Source organism: Zingiber officinale, chromosome 11A (genome assembly GCF_018446385.1).
Source record: "Zingiber officinale cultivar Zhangliang chromosome 11A, Zo_v1.1, whole genome shotgun sequence".
In the NCBI taxonomy this organism is placed as follows: domain Eukaryota; kingdom Viridiplantae; phylum Streptophyta; class Magnoliopsida; order Zingiberales; family Zingiberaceae; genus Zingiber; species Zingiber officinale.
This window is the reverse complement of record NC_056006.1, coordinates 78,588,336-78,611,095: the sequence shown is the minus strand read 5'-3', so window position 1 is coordinate 78,611,095 and position 22,760 is coordinate 78,588,336. Positions and strand designations below refer to the sequence as shown.

At 42.5% G+C, this 22,760-nt stretch overlaps 1 protein-coding gene across 1 annotated transcript; it reads left to right on the top strand.

Annotated features, from left to right (window-relative positions):
* Positions 1–5,962: 5,962 nt before the first annotated feature.
* LOC122031920 (probable protein S-acyltransferase 22) lies at positions 5,963–22,536 on the top strand. The gene is made up of 9 exons (XM_042591151.1): positions 5,963–6,651; positions 6,752–6,865; positions 7,741–8,130; positions 16,984–17,052; positions 17,130–17,201; positions 17,423–17,551; positions 17,648–17,728; positions 18,066–18,260; positions 21,556–22,536. Exons 1-9 carry the CDS (start codon positions 6,610–6,612, stop codon positions 22,318–22,320), a joined length of 1,857 nt encoding a protein of 618 aa, XP_042447085.1. The 5' UTR covers positions 5,963–6,609; the 3' UTR covers positions 22,321–22,536.
* The last annotated feature ends 224 nt before the right edge of the window (positions 22,537–22,760 follow it).

Genomic DNA, 22,760 nt, shown 5'->3' with positions numbered 1-22,760 from the left:
TTATAGAACTGGCATTCTTTTCAAAATTATGTATTATCATTCTTTTCAACAGGCATTCTTTTCAACAAGATAATTCCCTGGAGCTAATTCACAGAACATCCAACGATAATTTTTTCAGTAATAGTTCTACTTCTGGCATGGTTTTAACATTCAACAACAACAAGAATACTTCTCCTTCTACAGAACATCCAACAACAAGAATACAATGAATTAAGAAAAAAAAGAAGAGAAGAGTAAATACATGAACTGCATCCAACATCCATAAGTAAATACATATAGTCATTAGAACAGAAGAGCAAGTGAATAGTTTATAATGTCAGATAATACATCAATGAGGAATACAGCTCCTGCATGGTTTAAAAAAGAAGCAATAGAAATTAAACACCATTACAAACTCAAGTACCAAACTGCCATCTTCTATGCCTCTTACAAAAATTTGATCTGGAAAATTTTTCAAACACTTGATCACCATGCTGAGAAGAGTAAGAGAATAGTTTCCAACCAAGATATTCACGCAACAAAATATCAACCTAATTGGATAAACAATATAAACAGTATGTGAATGATAAAAAATATGATACCACAACATAAAATAAAAAATTAAAACAGTATGTGAATCGATTAACAATCTAAGAAATAAATAATATGATATCCATGTAACTAAATTTGTTTAATCTATCAAGTTAAGAAGTTGAACTTTGTAAGGTTATCTTATGCAACAATATGATGTTTAGGATTGTAAAATATAACAAAATATAGCTTTCACTACTTTTCTAATTGGTTGATTACATTTTGTATACTGTGCTACAATCACATTATGACTCAAAGCTATCAAATTTGGTTTGTGCATTGTGCTACATTCACTACAATTTGTGTGCTGTGCTACATTACTACTTTTGACAATGGTGAATGGACAAATCATTCACGAATGAAATAATTTACAGCAAGTAAAAAAGTAGCATCTATCAAATATCAAAATTTTACACCCACACTAAAAAGTCAATCTATAATCACATAAAGACTCAAATCTATACATACTGTTTCCAATGACACTAAATCACAATAAGCAAACACCTCACTATAATAAACACAATAAACCAATCAAACATACCAACAAAGCAAATAGATGAATACCAACCATAGTTAGCATCCTAACGCATGTTATTAGAACCTGTAACAATAAAAATAATTATTAATTACATTTTCTCAATAAACCACTATAATTCAACACAAAAAACTTTGATATTACCAGAAATAGATGCCAAATCTGGTTCATATGTATCGTCAACACTGTTATGATAATTATCTTGAGTTGACCTGATAATTAACACAGTGTCATATTTATAAAATATAATAAAATTAATCTGTTCTTGCAAGTAAAAGTATAATATAAATGCAGAAATAATCGACACTTACCCTTGCTGTAAATTTGGACAATTACGCTTGTCATGTGACACTCCTCGATGTCCACATCCATGACATAGCCTGGAATTTGAGGTTGATTTCTCCTTCGCTAATTTCAATCTCTTCCCACATCCCTTTGTTCTAACTAAAGAAAGATCAATAATACCAAGACCCTCATCCATGGATTTCTTCCTTTGACTTCTATCACTGCATACTCCACTAATGTTCAACTCTTGAATTTTATTATAGATACAATCAAATTGTTCATCCAAGAAGGTTGTCCCCTCATTAGTCAAAGATGCATCATCAATTAATACTGAAGCTTTATAGGATAACCTTGAGTGTCTCGACATCAAAAACTTTTCTGAATCTGGATCATCGATCACATTTTGCTCACCCAAACCATATACCGCTCCAACTTTTGCATCTCTTGTCCATCGCTTAAGTATATATGTATCAGGCAAATGAAACACTTGATTGATACGAAAAAAAGCTAACATATGCCTGCATGGAATGCCCTCGAACTCGAATTTTGTGCAACTACATGATATGTAATCCCTTTGTTTATCATGTGTGAGCACCCTTGATTTGGAGGAAGAAAAACTTTGAAATTTCATCACATGGTAAACCACTGAATCAACACCTGTAAATGCATGTTGCACGTAATAACCATGACTCTCGGTCATCTCACTTTGAAATTCAAGCCATTTCTTTTTTGTGTACACCTTAACCATTTGAGTTTCCATTGGCCAGTTTGTATTAATCTTAGGATGCTCATTCATATCAATATGGTCTGCAACCAACTCATTGTGCCTTTGGTGTCTTAGTGCTCTATTAAAACGGGTGATAAAATCCATCAATGAGTTCTTATTTGAGACATATCTCTTGAAAAATGCATGTGAGCCTTCGGATCTTTGACTACTCGACATTCCAGCACAAAATATATGCCTAAAATATATTGGCACCCATCTGTGTCGCAGTTCATACATCAAAGACAACCAATCATTATTCCCTAAGTTAGCACACTTGATAGCTTCTTCCCATGACTTTTCAAACTCATCAGGTGTTGTAGAATTTGCAATGACATTCTTTATGTTTTGATAGTGGTTTCGGAATGTCAAAGGGTCTAATTTATCTGGGAATTTATTCAATATATGCCACAAACAATATCGATGCACTGTTTGAGGGAAAATCTGTGCAATAGCTTTTGTCAGTGATGATAATGTTGGGTGCACCTTTGGGCATAGCTTTTAAGAACTTTGTAAGCAACCAAACAAACGAATCAATTTTCTCATCACTAAGAAACCCGCAGCCAAAAAGAATTGTTTGATGATGATGATTAACTCCTACAAATGGTGCCAAAATCAAGCCATATATGTTGGTGTTATATGTTGTATCAAATACCACTACATCACCAAATACACTGTATGCTCTTCTTAATACATGATCAGCCCAAAAGCACCTACTAAATCTATTATCCGAATCAGTCTCGTAATCAAAGAAAAAAGCCGAATTCTTCTCTTGCTCAGATGTAAAAAACTCGATGAGTGTTTCAGCATCAATACCCTTTTGTTCATCCCTTAGATTTCTTTCAAAGTTTCTAATATCTCTTTCTGTGCAACCTACACCCTCAGTTCCTCCATACTCTATCTCTAATAATCGCATTTGTTGACAAGTTGGCACATTTGCCTCTGAAAATTGTTGAGTTAAAGCTTTCTTTGCAGCAGAAACATTACGATGTGAGAGTAGGAAATGCACCTTTGATGGAGTTGCAAGTGGATGATTATGAGTTTCTACAAAATTACTGACAACCCAATTAGTTCCAGTTTGATTCTTGACAAATGTAATATTTGACTTACATCCCGTTCTAACTGACCCACGTGCTCTTTCCCTTGTCAGTTGATCAACTTTTGCATGTTTATTCCACCGCATTTGATCTGTATGCCCTTCTTTAAAGCATACAATTTGTTTCCATGTTACTTCATTTGTTATCTTATTTTTCTTGCTCGTGTGCATCCTTGAACTAAATCCAGCTTCTCGTGCATATTGGTTGTAGAATGAATATGCATCCTCTAGTGATGAGAATTCCATTCCAATTTGTGGCTTTCGATCTTCTGAAACTTGGGGAATATATTCTTGATCATCAACTCTGTTTTCTTCTATTTCTAGGCGCCATCACATTATAATTGACAAATATAATTAGATAAAAACCACAATTACAACCTTATTACTATTTGCATAAGTAATGGAAAATATATATGGTATTGAAGTGACAATATATGGAGCATTCCAAAGTTTTGATTGCAACTTAAAGAGCTACAGAAACCATAAATAAACAATTAGGTGCAGAATTCTTTATAATATCATGCATAAAGGTAGTGTGAAGCTAATTAATTTTGTCTGTTCGGTTATTTGGCCAATGAGACTAAGAACAAAAATCATAAATAAAAACAGAAACCATCAAAACTTCTTATAAAAACATTGATCATGCACACTGATATTGTTAATTGATTTGATAAAAACTTCTTATAATTCCTATGACTGTTCAGTTCAACAGAAGATATTGTATATGCACTCGACGGAAGGCCGTCAAACTAGACGGAGTGCTATAGCAAGGGTTTTACCTGCAATGAGAGAAACCCTAGAATCGTTGGGTTTGATGAGTGGAGGCGGTGCTTGAAACCCTAGATAGACCGTTGGCCTTTGTAATGCTCGCGGCGAAAGCGAGAGGAAGGTGAGGTGGAGAAGATGTGTGGGGCGGCGTTGCAGAACCTGCAAGGGATGGAAGCCGAGCTTTGCGGAGGCGAGAAGAAGGGCGAGGTGGAGAAGATCTGTGTGGGGCAGCGTTGCAGAACCCGCGAGGGATGGAAGCCGACCTTTGCGGAGGCGAGAGGAAGGCGAGGTGGAGAAGATGTGCGCGGCGGCGTTGCAGAACCCGCGAGGGATGGAAGCCGACCTTTGCGGAGGCGAGAAGAAGGGCGAGGCGGCAGATCTGTGCGGCGGCGTTGCAGATCCTCGCGAGGGATGGAAGCCGACCTTTGCGGAGGCGAGAAGGATCGCGAGGTTGGAGAAGATCTGTTTTGTTCCGCAGAAGAAAGACTGAAAAGGAGGAGTAGATTGCGTTAGGGCTTAGGCAGGAGGACTGTGGCGTTTTCTAAGGGAGAGAAAAGGTGACGCGGATGGTGCCACGAGGGCGGTCCGCAAAGGTGCGCAAGTTTTGTTCCGTAGCGGAACAAAACTGTATATATATATATATATATATATATATATATATATAATTTTAAAAATATTTCTTAATCATCACATGAACATTTTTTTTAATCAAAAGATGTTCCATTTTATTAATCTCCTTATACACAACTATCCTTAAGTAGATTATTCAATATTATTATCTTATAGAGAAAATTATACACAACTATCCTTAAGTAGATTATTCAATATTATTATCTTATAGAGAAAATTATGTTTTTAGTCTTGTATTTTATATTTTTTGAATTTTAATCTTGTTATGAGTCAATTTATATTTTTAGTCCTGTAACTTGTAATATTTTTCAATTTCAATTATTTTTTCTCTAAAATTAAAATTTTTCAACGGAAAATGATGAGGTGTAAATTGAATTTGGAATTTTGATTTTCTATGACCCATGTGTTTTTTATATTCCAACCACAAATTAGACATCTTTCGTTGAAAATTTTCAATTTTGGAGGAAAAATGATTGAACTTAAAAAATATTACAAGTTACAGGACTAAAAACGTAAATTAACTCATAACAGGACTGAAATTGAAAAAGATACAAATTACAGGACTGAAAATGTAATTTTCTCTTATCTTATACTATATGTATTAAATCATAAATTGATAAGGTATTTACATGAATAGAATAAGTTTGTGTTGTAGTAACTATAATTTCATAATTACTATAATGTGAATATTATTGAATAATAAAGTTCATACTCTAATAACTATAAAATCATAATGGTTAAAATATAAATATTAGATGAACTCATTAAATCCATAATTATACCAGTTAGTATTTCATAACTATTATAATTTATATTATAATAATTATGAAATCAGATATATATTATTGAACAGATTGCATCCGTCCGATTTTAATATCCGTTGGCCAATGAATATTATAGCGGTATAATTTTACAAGAGTGGACTCTTTTGTTAAAAAAAAATAAAAAACTTTTGAATTATTATTATTATTATTAAATTTATTTTCAATATCTCTTTAGAAAATTCACTGCGACATTTGTTTTGAAATTTACCGAAAGATGTCTCTTTTGCTTTAAATTGAACCCAAAGTCAGGACATGCTCTGCTCATGAACCCGGAGAGAGGAGGGCAGCAGGCCTGAGAGTCGAGCAGATTGTAAGCACCCAGTGCACGCTCCATGTGCCTCTGCCCTTTACCGTCTCAGACAGAGACTCCTGTCTCGCTTGTCTGAGCCCTGAGCCCTGAGCCCTGGAGCGCAGGACAGGACCTGACATGGACGGACCCGGCAATGGGTGCCCGAGCTGAGCCCCAAGGCAAAAATGGTCTCTTGATAATTATGGGAACAGCTGAGGGTAAAAGCAGCACGCCCTTCTCTACTACGTCTCTGCATTGATGATGTTTAACCTCTAGACCACCAACCAGATCTTTGGGCAAAGGCTCACAGGACTGGAACAAGCAAACAGCTCATTGCGTCTCGTCTCCCCCTGTCTCTGCACCTCTCACCGCATTTATGGCTCCGAAGCAACAATCCCCTTTCCGCTCTCACCTCCCACAGATATTTCTCAGCTTCCCTCTCTGCCGTTGCCTTCGTCACTGTTGAGTTTCTCAATTTCTGGCTCGTGGCTTGCTGCCGCCGCCCGGCTGTGACATGCTTTGTTTTTGTTTTTGTGGGGATTTGAAAGGTTATGGTTGCACAAATATCCGTTTTTGTTGGGTTTGGTTTCTACAAATCTAAATCTGGAGTGATCTTCGCTTTTGTTTTTTCTTTGTCAATGGCGTCATTGCTGAGAGTGTAGCGCTGGAGGCTTGTTGTCTGCAACCTAGGTCACATTATTTCACCTTCTTTTTCCTGTGGAGAAGAAATTTAGAGGAAAAAGAGATATCTTTGGCATTTGGGTGGGTTCTAGTTAGATTTGGTGTCGTGAAATCTAAATCTCGCAACATTCTCGGCTTTGCGGTTGTGCCTTGGACCAGGAGTGAAGGATGAGGAAGCATGGATGGCAGCTTCCTTATCATCCTCTCCAGGTCTCTATATAATTTCTTTTATTTTTTTCTCTTATTATTTCTTTCCTTATGGTTTAGTTGCGATTCATCTCCCTTCGTTTTTTTGCTTGACTGTGTGCAGGTGGTAGCGATTGCTGTTTTTCTTGCTCTCGGGTTTGCTTTCTATGTGTTCTTTGTTCCTTTCGTTGGGAAGAAGCTGTTTCAGTATGTGGTAATGGGGCTTTACACTCCTCTGGTACGTCATTCTTCTCGTGACCTGTTCATTTCTTTGTCTTCTCGCCTTGCGATAGATCTCTCAAAACTCACATCTCTGTTAAATTAATTACGAGCAATGTTGATCCTCATTTTCTAATTTTAACAAATTTTAACAAAAACTTTTCCAGTTTATTCACAAACATTAAGTTACAAGCTACATTTTTAATTATTAATTGATACGAGATTCCCTCCATATTCTAAAATGATTAATTTGACAGTGGCAACTACGATATTAATAGAAGGATGATGCTGTTGCTGCGTTTCATTTCCAAGCTATCAAAATTTAGTGGTCATATCGTTTTAGATAGGTGCGGGTATATGAGAGACTTTAAATCCTTATAAAACTATGACTGGAGATGTGTATTCACTCGGTGGGGGAATCTTAATATGTTGTGAAAACTTATTTGTATTGGGATAACAAGTGTTGTCTTATGCCACTAGATGGGGTTAGATACTGCTCTAGCACCACTTGGTTGTCTCAAAGCACACAAAAATAGGTCCAAATAGGCAATTACTAGGACAACCCCTGAATATTTTTTCAACTAGGCAGACCATTTATGAATGGTAAATGGACAGACCAATTTGGATTATATTGGATGCTTAGGACCTAATGAGAAGGTCATGGTGTGATATTTTTTAAATAACATATTTGTGGTTTTTTATTTTTAGATGATATTCATTACTTTATCTGTTGAACTTTCAGTTGGCCATACTTCATAAATTGTATGGAAATTTGCATATAAATTGGATGCATTATGTGGTATACGGTTCGTTCAGTTTTTAATGTGATCTGATTTCAAAGATATACAGGGGAGTCTACTCAAAAAAACTGACACCTTCAATATTTCTTTGCAGGTTGTGTCTGTCTTCTTTTTATACGTTTGGTGTGCTGCAACAGATCCTGCTGATCCTGGCATTTTCAGACCAAAGAAATCTCTTAAAGTAGGGGACTACAGAGAACAAACCTTTTCCAAAGAGTCTAAGCCAGAAGATTCAACAAAGGAACTAAATGCTGAAATAACCGCTGCAAAGCAACTTGATGGGAGTGTCAATTCAGCTAGGCATGAATTGCATTCGGAACTCGAAAGTGGAAGATTACCTGGCTGCATTACTACATTTTTGGCAATACTTCTGAGCTGGTGCGGTTTGTCTTTTCTGTGTAATTTGTGTCAATCACATGAGCAGTCTTCTGAACAGCAACTAAGTGACGAAGGCATGTTTTACTGCAGCCTGTGTGAAGTTGAGGTATGACATGATGATTATATGAAGTTTCTTCTCTAGTCTACTGATCTGTTTTTAGTGAAAGTCCACAGAGCTTTCTCATCCTTAATGCTGTTTTCAATTCTGGATCTTATTATGAAATCAATTTGAGAACAGAGAACTTTTTATTTTTCTGTAATATTTGTTATTGCTATTAATTGGGACTTATGGCTTCTTGATGAGTTGTCACTGGTGTTTCTTGAGTTGGAATGTGCAATTGTGTGTCCACTCTACTTCTCTTGCTTGCTGGAAACTGAAACATACAGTTGCTTATAATGCTTTGTAGTTTCCAGCTCTATCTTCTCCTTCTGTTAGTGTTTCATGGTAAGTTATTTCCATTGAAATGACTTGACTAATAGAAGGTGATCCTGTCCGAGAGTCGAGGCAATAGATACTGGGGACGTGGCGCTCCTGATGACTGGAGGTGGACTCCTCGTCAATGAAGCCTGCAACCACAGTAACGTTAGGGCCGAGCCAGGGAGGGGTTCTCCGGTGATGGCCCTCCGACGCTTAAGTCAAACATCGGCGATGTAGAAGAAACGAGAAAGCAAAATGACAGAGTAACTGTGGCTACAGTAGAGATTATGCATACCTCCATCGAAATTTAGGGGTCTTTATATAAGACTCCCTGGGAGCGCATGCACGCTCCCCAATGCGTGCACGCTCCTCAAAGCATACCCTGAAGAGACGTGTCAGAAAAGTGTCCTTGACATCATACCTTAACGATCCGAGCATATCTCGGACAAGATAGTGGAAGCTTCCACCGTATGATCCTCGGCTTGTCTATGCCGCCAACCATGCCGTCTGTCGGTGGCGCGAGTCCCTATGAGGATATCGGCTGATCCTCCTTTTGTCTGTTAGTGGGCCGAGCAGGATGGACGCTCGGCCAGCCCTTGGTCGTGCAGCGAGCCTTGTTCTCGGGTCGAACGGAATGGCCGCTCGGCCAACATCCCATTGTCCTGGTTCCATGTTATGTAGGCCGGAGCTATGTCTGAAGGTAGTCTGCTCGGTCGTCACTGTTTTGCCGGTGTGAGTCTGAGCGGGCTTGCCGCTCGGCACATACTTTGTCTGTCTGAGCACCGAAAGCTCGGTACCTGGCCGAGCTGTGCTAACGTCTGCTTCATGTAGGCTCGACGGTTCTTCCTCCCGGTCGGAGAAAGGGGGTTGCCCAATCGGACGATAATATCGGGACCGTTGACCAACTTGACTTTGACCTCTACCTTGTCATTGACCACCCTGCTGACCGGGATCCCTCCTTATCACCGGATTAGAAGGTATAATGATCGGTTTCTTGGCAAGAATAGCTATCTTATTTTATGTCTGACCAAGGTGCGAAATTTAATTTTGAGCCTGGGTTTTGGTCCCTGATTGAAATAGGTTTTTTATTGATAGTGTGCCGATGGTGCGGATATATGGTGATCCTGTCCGAATCAGGGGTCAACGAACGCTGGGGATGTGGCGCTCCCTGCTGGATCCTCGAGTGCTCCGGTGAACCTGCAACAAAATCGAGCCGGGAGGGGTGTCCCACACGGCCTCCGGCTCAAGTCGAGAATAACAAAGAGGTGGCTTAGAGAAGACTGCGTGTACCTCCGGTGAAGAAATGGAGACCTTATATAGACCTCTCAAGGGCACGACGCCAATCAAAGCAGCCGACTGCCTGACCACGCCGTGTATGGGTCTCCGAAAGGGCATCCATAAGGCCATACCGCTTGCTACTCAACCTCTCCATGATGTGACGGCTAGATCCTCCGTCGTGAAATCTGTGTGCGGCATAATCATTAGCTCTGCGACATCCCATATCCCGAGCCGAACGAATGGCCGCTTTGGCTCACCTATATCCCGCCCTTATCGGCCGAGCGGACCCCGCCGGCCGCCTTGGTTCGAGCAAGACACCCGCTTCGGCCACTCCTAACACTAGGCAGGCCGGATGGAACCCAAACCGACCGGGGCTGCGGTTACTCCAGCTCGCTTACCCGCTTAGCGGCGCTTACCTGTCCTATCTCGATCCTCGCCCGACCCTTGAAGTGGGTCCCCATTCTTATCATCACTTGTCTCCCTTCAAGTCTAGTCAAGGAGGCGGTGAGTCCGTGGCCGATCGACCGAAGCGCTCGCCGCCAGCCGCATAATATCCCTTGAGCCGCGGCCCTTACACAGGCCTTCATTGTTTTGAATGTCTTAACTCAACGCGAGATGTTTGCTTTCTAAATCTTCTCGAAAATCACGAAATCCTTCTCATCAAGTCAAGCACGCGCTGGTACGGGGCGCATTAATGCTCTCACGGTGACAGAGCGCCACGTGCTCTTCTCACGCGGTGATGATCCGTCCGATGGGACGCGCTTGTTTTGAAATGGGCGGTTCGATGGCGTCCTTGTTTCCGCGACTGAGATCGGACGGTGGAGGCAATCGACTTCGCAGTATAAAGCCTCGCTCCTCCTCCTCTGCGCTCTTTGCCGTGCTTTATCCTCCGACTCTTGTTGCGGCTGCGGCTCATCCAGGTTCCGCGCTTTTACTACCATCTCACCCGATCTTCTCCGCCCATCTCCTTCTTAGTGAGCCTTCTTTCCTCGCTACTGTGTCTTCCCTAATCGTTTTACCTCTCTTTCGTTGCTATCCTTTTGTCTCTTCGAGATGACGAGCTCTTCCGAACCCGCTACCCATGTTCACAGTCCATGGTATATGAGTATGGAAAGTAAATTTGACGAGGAGGGCGCTCGGCGTCTTGTTCGGACGTACGGGATCCCGGACGACCATGAAATAGTTATAGCCGACCCGACCGATCGGCCCCATAACCCGCTGATCGGTACCATTTGCTTTTTTCTAGACCAATTCCAGGGCGGCCTTAGATTTCCTACCCATCCATTTATTTTGGAAGTTTGTAATTATTTCCGCATCCCGCTCGGCCAACTTGTGCCGAATTCCTTTAGGCTGCTGAGCGGGGTGGTCGTCCTCTTTAGACTGCATAGTATTCCACTTGACCCCAAAATATTCCACTTCTTCTTCTACCCCAAACAATCCGAGTTGGGCACATTTATTTTCCAAAGTAGGATAGACTTAATTTTTGATAATACGCCGACCTCCAACAAGCACCGGAAGGAGTTTTTCTTATCTCGACTTCCGATCGGCCGATTCGAACTAAATGGCGGCACCACCAAACACCAACCATCGACAAATTTAAGCAATCCCTACCTACCTGTCCTGTCCGGACTGTCCGGTCTACGCAAATCGACTTTGCTTCTCAAGGTGTTGTACATTTTGGATTATCTCCTGTCGCGAATCTTCCCTACCGCGTAGTAAGGACTCTTTACTCACTCCGCCTTTTTGTCTAACCGATTTTAATTTTTCTCTGGTGAAGTCAGTGTGGCGCTCAAGGCTCATCGATCATCTCGAAGAAAGCCGTGGAGATTGAGGCGGCACTAAAAAAGAACTGCTGATCCGGCTAGCAGCTAGCTGACCGGTGACGAGGGGGCGCGGTCGCCGCACGCAGGCTTACCCATCCGCTTCACAGAGGTTGAGGCGGATCCTGACTCCGCCGAGCCTGGAGTTCCCAGTAGGGGATTCACCAGGAAGTTCGGCGGAAACGTCGAAGAGACCCACCTCCCGCCGACCCAAGAAGGCGAACCCAGCGCCGATCGAGGTCGCCCGCCCGATCGCCGCCGTCGCAGCAGATCACCCCGTGGCCTTGCCACCTGACCCCTCGGCTCTCCTCCATCGACTCCGTCGCTAAACTGACGCTGAGACTTCAACCGTAGGGAGTCCTCGGGCCAGCAGCTTGGAGGAAGCGGCCACCCGACCGGCCGTCAGACTACCCCCGATTCCCATCGGGAGGAATATTCTGTCTGCACGATCGGCCTTGCAGCCATGAGATAACCTTGAGGGTCGCGCCACAGAGGACGCTTTTGAGGATTGGGTCTTGCCCTCCCAGCTGACTCGGCGATAACCATACGCGAACCACCTGGTAGGTTCGTTTTCTTCCGTGCTAACGCTCCGACTCTTGTTATTTTCCTGCGAAATAGAATCGCCACCATCTGCCTGGAGGACCTCATGGAAAAACTCCAAGTCTCGGGGTCCATCGGCAGCGGGAGAAACAAGCCGAGGCCGAAGACCGACCGCGCACAGAGGTGGCTCGACTCAAGGCTGGTGAAGAAATGCGAGCCGAGAGCAGCGAGCGTGAAAGCGTGGGAAGAAGTGGGCGATGCTGATCAGACAAGATGAAAGTTGAAGTCCGAGCCCTAGATCAACACTCTAAGAATCCTGAAGTCCAACTAGGCCGAGCGGGATGGGCACTCCGCGAGCGCACTAAAGGAGGTGGACCGAGAAAGTCCTCAAGATTCACTAATTGCCTCCCGAGCTTTTCGGGAAGTACAAGGAAGGGCCGAGTCGCCAGCAGCGAAGGCGAAGAATACCTCCGCCGGAGCGATTCGGCTAAAAGTTCGTAGCAACGCCTCCTCCTTTCGAGGTAGGTCAGTCTCACTAAGCGTGCTTCAGAAGGGGCACCTTCCTGCCGACTGAGCATTCCTCTTCAGATCCGGGCTATGATTAACGATATCCCGACGCTTTTTAATTTTGAGGACCCGGAGTAAGCGAGTTCTCCCAGATTATTTCTGATTTCATCTGCGATGTAAAATTTTGCATGTGCCGATCGGTAATTGTCTTCTTTGCCTCTATTTTCGCTTGCCCTTTTTCGTTGCTTTTGCTGTTGGATCTAAGCTCCACGTGTTCCCCACTGCACGTCGGGTTAATCACCGACTTGTTTTCGAAATCGCGCAGCTTAGCTATGTGAATCGTCAGAAGTCAAACACGATGGCGAGACTTAATCAATTTAGTACTCGCTCGCTATTATTCGCGCCTAGTTTAGGCCATCCCAAGAAGTCTCGACTCTTAGCGCTGGGTTCGCGATCTAACGCGGATTCGACGGCTATAGCGGATTATAGTCGTGGCTCTCGATTTTAACGATCGGTCCGGCCTATGTTTATAGCCGATGTTTCGCGCGGCTTCGATTTTTCGGTGAGCCTGTACCGGATATTTATAGCCGATGCGGCTCTCGATTTTAACGACCTGCTCGGCCGGATATTTATAATCGGCATGGTCGGCTCGATTTTCGCGGGCTCTAATCGGCGCGGATATTTATAGCCGGGGGCTCCTCGATTTTAACGACGCCAGCAGCTCACGGTCGGATATTTATAGCCGGTCGGCGAGCGGCTCGATTTTAACGGGAGCTTCGTGGCGCGGATATTTATAATGTCGCGTGCACTCTCGATTTTAACGGGCTCGCGGATATTTATACGGGCCCGATTTCGACTCGGCGATATTTATATCGACGTTTGAACCGGCGCGCGGCTCGCACCGATTTTACTTTGCCGCCGCGCTGGATATTATAAGCCCGATCGGCGGCTCGATTTTAACGACTCATCGAGTCGCATATTGCTCGGATTTATAGCGGTCCGGCTCTCGATTTTAACGGCCGAGCTCGGGCGGATCATATTTATAGCAGCCTCTCGATTTTTAACGGCTCGAGTCTCGCGCGGATATTTATAGCATTAGCGCGGCCTCGATTTTAACGATGAGCTCAGGCGGGATATTTATAGCCGATCGGCTCTCGATTTTAACGACGGAGCTCGGCTCACATGGATATTTATAGCACTCGATTTTTAACGAGCGCTTGGTGGTATTTATACCGACGCGCTCGATTTTAACGTGCGGATATTTATGCGGTGGCTCGATTTTAACGAGCGGCGTCAGATATTTATAGCGGCGCTTCTTATTTAACGTCGGGCTAGGCGGCCTTTAAACTCGCCAGTCGGCGACCTTCGCCTTCATAACTTATCTCGGCAACAGTTTACGTCTTACGGCGACGGGTCATTTGCTGCTAATCCAATCGGCCGAGGCCTTCACTATTCAGCTGGTGGATAATCCCTACGCCTTTCACCGAGCGTACTCCCAGAGCGGCTCAGTGCCTCGTCGAGCATTTGCTCGGATAATTTACCTCCGTCCGAAGGTACTGGTCTTCGATCCTCGAGCGCTCGACCCATTTACCCCGCCGGCGGCTCGAGGTCTTCTTCGATTGCCGCTCGGATAACATACTCCACGCTAGCCGGGTCTTCTTCGTCGAGCGCTTGGCTCAAATATTATACCTCACCGAATCGGGCTCGGCTTATCGAGCCTTTGGCTCGATGATATATCGACGACCGTGGCCTTTTTTCGGAAAATTACGATGAATTCTATGCCCGAAAGAAACTATATCCGGAAAACTGACCTGCCGATCAGCATAAGATCTAAATTAATTTCTCAACTCCCGAATACCCGTGGAGTGAGGTGGATACAATGTACTCGTCGAAATTTATCAAGGCCAGGAGGACGGCGAAACTCCCCGGTCGGTCCACCATGGCCGCTCGGCCGATAACGCCAATTGCGCACATTATAACATTTTGCCTTCTACTTTTCAAATATAAAACCAAACGGAAAATATACAGCACATATTCTATTGGTGCACCTTTCACCCTGCCCCGGATAGGCTGGAGATAATTTGCACTTCAGGGTGAATCCAAGTGTCAATCCATCTTCATCCGCTCGGCAGCTCGTTCACCCAACTCCCTCGTATGCGATCGATTCATCGCCTGACATCAAACTCCCGCTCTTGAGGTTCCAGAAGGAGGGGCTTGCTATAAGTTAGATTCGGGAGATGAAGTATCTGCTTTTGGGGGAAATGGGACTGTGGCAGTCGGTGCTTCCGCTCGGGAGAAGTGTCCGCTCGGAGGGCATTGCCTTTTCTGTTGTCCCGACGGAATAGAACGGTAGCCGGTGGTGTTTCCGCTCGACTACCAGACGCTGACGTTGCTTGCTTCTCCTTCGCTCGTCTTTCTGTTTTGCTCCACAAGCTGGCCCTTATCTCGACCAGGCGCCCAACTCTTCTTGTGAGAGTGCCACGGTATGTATTCTTCCGGCCGTCCATTGCCTCCTTCCGACGATGCGGTTCCCTACAGGCGCACGATCCGATCGTCCGAGGGGTCAACGTGAGATGTGGCGCTCCTGCTGGATCTCGAGTGCTCAGCGAACTGCAACAAAACCGAGCGGAGGGGTGTCCGCGATGGCCTCCGACGCCAAGTCAGGCGAGGAATAACAAAGAGGTGGCTTAGAAGCAGAAGACCCGTGTACCTCCCAGGAAAGAAATGGAGACCTTATAGACCTCTCAAGGGAGCACACGCCAATCAAAGCAACACCGCTTCGACCATGCCGGTATGGAGTGGGTCCGGGAGAAGGGCATCCATAAGTCCATACCGCATCTATACCACCTCTCCGATGTGACGGCTAGATCCTCTGTCGTGAAATCTTGTGTACGACATAATCATTAGGGTGCCTGGACATCCCATATCCCGAGCCGAATGAATAGGCCGTTCGGCTGACCTTTTTCCCGCTTTATCACGGCCGAGCGGACCACCCGCCGACTTCCCTCCCAGGCTCGCCTCCTTCGGCCGGTTCCATTCGGTAAAGACATTTAGGCCTGAAACCCAAGCCGATGGTTGGGTTATATCTGGCTCCGCTCGGACCCGCTCAACCGCTCGACGCGGCCCTTATCCGCTTAGTCAGCCCTCCATCTGTCCTCAGGTTGGGACCCTTCAGGAAGTGGGTCCCCCATTCTTACCGCCGGATCATGTGGTGTTGGTGGCAACAAAGAGGAAGAGGGAAGAGATGGAGAAGAAACAATGAAAGGAGGGGTTTCAATCATTGAATAGGGGACACGACTAAGAAGAAAAAGAAGAACAATGGGTTCAATCTACAAGGAGGGGACACAATCGATGATGAGGGAACACAGTAGGTTTTGATTGGTGAAAAAGGGACACATGAGGTGTCAAGTGTTGAGCAGAGAAGAATAAGACTGGTGGGTTTGATCAGCAATGAGGGGATGTTGCGAGTTTTGATCAGCAATGAGGAAACATGGTAAGTTTTGATTGGTGTAGATGGGATGCATGAGGTGTCAAACGACGATCAATGGTGGGTTGCAAATTAGTGTACCAGTAGTTTTATGCTTTCTCACATGTCAATCTACGGGCATAATGAAAAGTTTTGGCCATGTTAAGTGACACAAACAAGATCTAAAACCATGTGTTTAAGGCATTCAAAGCTATTGGCCTCATCCGGTGGGTGGCTGTTCAGAAGACTGCTCGTGAGGGTATGTAGTGGGTTTCAATTGGCAATGAGGTGACATAGTAGGTTTCAACTGACAAAGAGGAACACATGAGGTGTTAAGGCGGCAAGCGGTGGTGCAGTTCATAGGAGCATACCAGTAGTTTTGTTCTTTTTCGCGTGCCAGTCGGCAGATGGAATGATTTTTTTTTCCCTGTGCCAACCAACATGGACAAAATTTAAAACTTCGAGGCTTCTAAAGTTGTTGGTCTCTTCCTGATCAATACTTTTAATCTTCCATCTTAACTAAGGTAATATTTCTTCGCCATTTCCTGTTCTGGTGTTTGGATTGCTATGGATGGAGAAATTGTGCAATAATTCAGAGTGATGTCACTGTTGGGATTGGAGGTGATAAGTTGCAAATTTCTAGGCTAACCAAAACAATGTGGGTGCTTCTTATGTGGTGTGGTAGGATGTCTTAAAAAGAATAGGACAGTAAGATGAGTAATTTACTTTTTTTGATTGCTTGATCAGATGGCCTTTGGACGAATGCATAACCATAAAAGATGGATAATTCAGAATATTGGTTATTAGGGAGAAAGGTGATAGAGATCTCATTTACGATGAGCCACACATCCTTTTCAAGAAAATAAAGTTCTTATGTGCTTTATATTAACTTGGTTTTTCTCTAATGATTTCTATCTGTATGTATTGCAGGTTCTAAAATATAGTAAGCATTGTAGAGTCTGTGACAAATGCGTTGATGGCTTTGATCATCATTGCAGGGTGAGGGTTTTCTCCATTCACAACCTTATATGTTTTGTTATCTTGTAGTAATATGCAGTATTCATCTTTCCTTGTAGTGGATCAATAACTGCATAGGAAGAAAAAATTACAAAAGGTTCTTCATCCTCATGGTGTTTGCTCTTCTCTTGGTAAGCACAAATATTTCCTACCATTCCAATAGTTGTATTCATTAATCATAGTGATTGACACTATTTTCTTAGTGTAGATTTATCATCTGTGTGCATCAACTTAGAAGATACTATTTTCTTAGTACGTGAAGGACCTGATACATAGAATGCATTTTATGTCAGGTCCTTTTCATTCTGATTGACTATTGATTGGTCTCCATGCTTTGTGCACCTTGGGCCAGCTTATTCTGCAGTGGGCTGTTGGGATGCTTGTGCTGATACTGTGTTTTGTTGAGAGAAGGAGATTTTCTGCTGAAATTGTTTCAAAGCTGGGTAGTAGCTTTTCCTTGGCACCCTTTATCATTGTGGTGGTGAGTACTCAGAAGAGAAAATGAATGAAAATCACACATCATAATGAGGATTTTTCAAGGTTCTGATACTAATTTGATAATGTCTCTATAATGCAGGCTGTGTGCACTTTATTAGCCATGGTTGCTACTCTTCCAGTTGCACAACTTTTCTTCTTCCATATTCTTTTAATAAAAAAGGTACACTACTTTCATATTTCTACTTGTGACACAGCAAACACTACCAGTTACACAGCTCCTACATTTATATAAAACAAACCTATGTATCCGGTCAAATATCTCTATTTCAAGGAATATATCTTTTATATTTTCAAATTCTTTACATTCATCCATACACTGAGCATTACTGAAACTTATTATCCAACTGAACTATTACAGCTTGTTATTTAACTGATAGATTTTCCATAGTGGAAAACAAATAGTAGAATTTGAACGATATGGTGTTGTTTATTCATCAATTCTGGAGAAAATTGACACTTTAACTAGCTCATGCTACTCTACATGGATGCGCTTACAGGGAATCAGCACCTATGATTACATTATTGCTTTGAGGGAGCAAGATCAGGAGCAGGAGCAACTTGCTGTTGGTGGGCAGCAAAGTCCGCAAATGTCCCAAGTGAGCTCTTTTACTGGACTAAGCAGCACCAGTTCTTTCAATCAATTCCATCGGGGTGCATGGTGTACTCCGCCAAGATTATTCCTTGAGGATCAGGTATCATACTTTCATTATTTAGAAAGTTATTGTGAATGTAATTTACCATGGTTAAGATTATTTTTGAAAAACCTTTTAATAAGATTTTTTTTACTGTACGAGGCAAATCCATTTAATTAAAAGTTTTTTTTTGGTAAAAAAACCTAGTTGTAAATCTTTATCAGCACTTCATTCATTTCTCCTTATTCATCATTATCGTATTTTTGAATAAAAATTGAAATAACAAATGTAATGCACTTGCTTATTGTTCACTTGGTTCAATGGTTAGCGAACTTAGGTGTGTGCTGTTTGAATTTTGTTTTCATGCATTGACCTCTTTAGATGATTTGTTTCTTGTGAACCTATTTTGAAAGATGCAATATATCTTTTAATATGGGTAGTTAATGTTGTTATAATTAACCCGTTTTTATGGAATTTCTTGAACTAAGAAACTTGTAAACTGCATGCGATTTCTTATTCAAGCTCTCGCTGGAAAGCTAACCAAAATCAACTTAGTTGATCATTAGCTATTCATAAATTGAACTGCATCCACATTTCCATTTAGGGGTGGCAATTCGGTTCGGGTTCGGGTTGACAGGTTCGGGTTGGCAGGTTGGCGGGTTGGCAAATGACAACCTGAACCCGACCTGATTATTAATTCGGGTCAAAATATTCAACCTGAACCTGATCTGTTTATTTGCACTTGACCCGAACCCGAACCCGACCTGTTTGACCCGTTTAATCCGTTTGACCCGTTTAACCTGTTTGACCCATTTGACCCGAATCTGACCTGAATTCATTAAATAAATTTTGTATATTAAATTAAAAATTAAAAATAACATTTATCTACACAAATTAAAAATTCATATCATAAATGATAAGCCATAGCAACATTGCAATCAATAGCATAACATATCTCTATGTTTAGGGTTTTTAACTTTTTTAAATTTGTAATTTTAGTTTAAATTTATAATTATTTATAAACGGGTTCGCGGGTTGTAATTGTTTCATTTCAGGTTGACCTGAACCCAACCTGTTTATTAAATGGGTCAAATGGGTCGATCCGATTTCGACCCGAACCCGAAACTACCCAACCCTAACCTGATTTTTTCGTGTTCGGTTCGGGTCGTGTTTTCGTGTCGGGTCAAAAATTGCCACCCCTATTTCCATTGCCAACTTCTGACTTCTGAGAATTTGATAGTAGGATAATGTCTACAGTTTGTTAATACATATATTTCCATGACGCATGGGTGTTGGAAGGGAATAGAATGTCGTCTTCGATTTTGGGACTGTGAATGTGCCATGTCAAGTTGAACTTTTACCTTGCTTCAGCTCAATTGTGTAAATAATTGTCAATCTCATGGTATAACTTAAGTTTGATTTTGTTACAGAGATTCTAGTTCAAAATTAATTCTAGTTCAAAATTAATGTCAATAGCACTCGCGGCTTTTTCACGTTCGTTTAAAAACAATCGAGTAAAACGTAGTGAAATATAAGTTAAGTAAAAACGATTGCTAACACAGTTTATTTTTACTTGGTTCGGAGTCTACAACGATTTCTACTCTAAGACCCGCGATCGTTGATTACTTTCGTTGGACAATTCACTATCAATTCGGAAATTCTAATTACAAGGATGAGTACAATAAAAATATAATTTGAATGCTTTATAAAAATTATACCGACGACTTTTGGAATTTGGAGTCTTGCTTTCGGTCATCAGAGTCGCGTCGCGGAGTCGTAGAATCGTCCTTGACGCAGCGCACAAGAGAAGAATCGTAAGAATGAGTTATGTAAAAGCTCTTGCTCGAAGCCTTCTTTTATGGGTTGTTGAAGGTGCCTCCAGCTTGGATCCTTATCTCTAAATCCGCGGAGACGATAATTCCTGCATTCTGCGAACTTTATTCCTTCGAAGGCGCCTTCAAGCTCATGGAAGGCGCCTTCCATCCAGCATCCAAGGCGCCTTAAGGCGCTTCGAAGGCGCCTCCGTGCCTCTTCCGTGCGGGCCTTCGGCCAAGCCGCCCGAGGCGCCTCCAACAGCCTTGGAGGCACCTCCAACAGCCTCGGAGGCGCCTCCAACAACTTCGGAGGCGCCTTAAGCACTGTTCATCCAAGCCTTTTGTGTGCTTTTTACTCCCTGCAAGATATGTTAGTCCAAAATACTAAACATATCCTGCAAAACAAAGTTAGCACAATAAAATATGATTAATAGAATTGTTTGACAGTCTCGGACTGTCCGGTTCTGACTTTTGGATTTCCCGGAAATCTTAGGTCGAATCGACGCCTACTGTTCCCTCAACAGGGAACGCGTCCTCACCTACTTCTCTCAGGAGAGTTTATCTTTTGCCAGACCGGTCTTCCAGACCGACTGGACCTTTGCTTAGCGTCCGATCTGTTAGGATTTTATGCTGAACGTCCTATTCCTAAACCCGTCCAGACTTCCACCTGGTGTCCGTGACTCTCAGGATTTTTACCTAGAGTTCTCGACTCTAGGATTTCGCCCGACGTCCGCCAAGACTTTGCCCAATCCCCCGGATCAGGACTTCGTTACCTAACCATAACTAGGACTTTCCACCTGCCTAAAATCCACTAGGATTTTTGCCTAAGACAATTTAGGATTTTCCTACAAGCTGAGTCACACTTGTTAGACAACAAGACAACTTAACTTTGAACCTTTTGCCATTACCAAAATAGAGGTTTGATCGTCTGGTGCTCCCTGCACCAACAGCTTGCACATGATCTATATCTTGTTAAATTCTGATTCTATCGCAGCAACTTAGCTATTCCCGAGATCCTGCACCAAAAATTTTGAGTGTATTTCATCCTTTGGTCTCTTATTAAGAAGAGATAATAATACGGGGATACATATGATAAAGGGCATTCCCATGAAGTGAACAAGTATTATATTTTCATGGATCGTGTATCCAGGGATTAACTGGTATCAGATTACCCTTTCTCTTCACCAGTGAATAGGGAGCTCAAGGGTTGCTTGTGCCATGAGCGGTGGGCTGCAATAAGAAAATTAATAGATTTTGGCAGAAGGAGAGCTTCATGGGGTGACTAAAGGCATTTTTGACATCAGTTCTGGTTCAATGATTGCTGTTGGATACAATTATGGAACTACCCAAACTTCCAGGCTTTGTGTTTGCTCATACTGGTCTATAAGGGAAAGGCAGATAGCTATATTTAGGCCTAATTTAAACAGATAGTGGCATTTTGTAACTTCCTAACTATCATAATGCCAAAAATAAATTATTCTTTTTGTGTTTTGCAAAGCTTTTGCTCTCAAGAGTCGTGCTAAGGTTCCTCTTTTTCCCAGTTTGATGTAGTACCTCCAGAAATTGGCTCATCTGCAAATCACAAAAACAAGAAGATGGCTGAGGAACCAGTGAAGAGAAGAAATCCTGGAACTGTCAAAATTAATCCATGGACACTCGCACGCCTTAATGCAGAAGAAGTTTCAAAAGCTGCTGCACAGGCAAGGAAGAGATCCAAAATACTGCAGCCAGTTAGACGAGAAACTCTGCAAGAGCAAGAGACAGAGAGTAGTGTTGACAGTGCCAGTGGAAGAATGGCCCTGAGGTCTGATAACCGAAAGCGAATCAACAAAAGGGGAAGGGTTCCTGTGGATCTTCCTCTTGAACCTCTTGCCAAAATTTCTGCTAGTGCTACTGATAGTAATGCAAGTGACCTGGCTCCAGAGACATCCACAAGCTTAGCACCTCTTCAGCTTGAAGCTAGGAATGCTTTTCGGCCGAGCATGCCAATGTCATTGACCAGAGCTGTTTCCTCTTCCCCAGAGAGCAGTTTGGACTCACCTGACCTCCATCCATTTCGGATATCCTCATCGGGAACTGAAGAAGTGCAAGGCATGAATTCTTTTTCTGCTTTAGGCAATGTTCCACCTAAGGGTATTCATCTGTCAAGATCAACCAGTGATGGATATGAAGCTTCTGGAGGCGAAGATAGTGATCGGATTCCATCAAGGATTGTTCACAGGTCGTCAAATTGGGCAAGCATTGTCCTTGGCTCCGAACATAGCCAGATAACAGATGATTTAAAATCATACACTAGACAACAGTGATGCAACATCCATTCTGAAACCTATCTGTAATTTCCTTTGATCGGATAGACTAGTTAATGGGATGGCCATTTGTACTTCTTTTGTGAAAATTTCGGATGGCGAAGGATGCAATCTACAAGCCTGGATTTTTGTTCTAGCAAGAAATATTTTGGTATTGCAACTTGCAACTATTGTTTGATATGCATGTTGAAGTAATTCTCTGCTAGTATTCATCAATTTTGATCTTCTGGGGGTTTGAATTGGCCTTGAAAATGTCATCAACTTTCTAATTTTTAGATTCAAAATTTTCGTGACAGTAAAAGTCTAGATCGTCTTTACTTTTATCTTTATGCAAGTGATAATAATCTATCACCTCTAATTGATTATCCTTTTGCACTGAAGCTAATTGTCAAATCTATTATGGATACATAAAAACTGAAAATAAATCAGACAACGTAAGG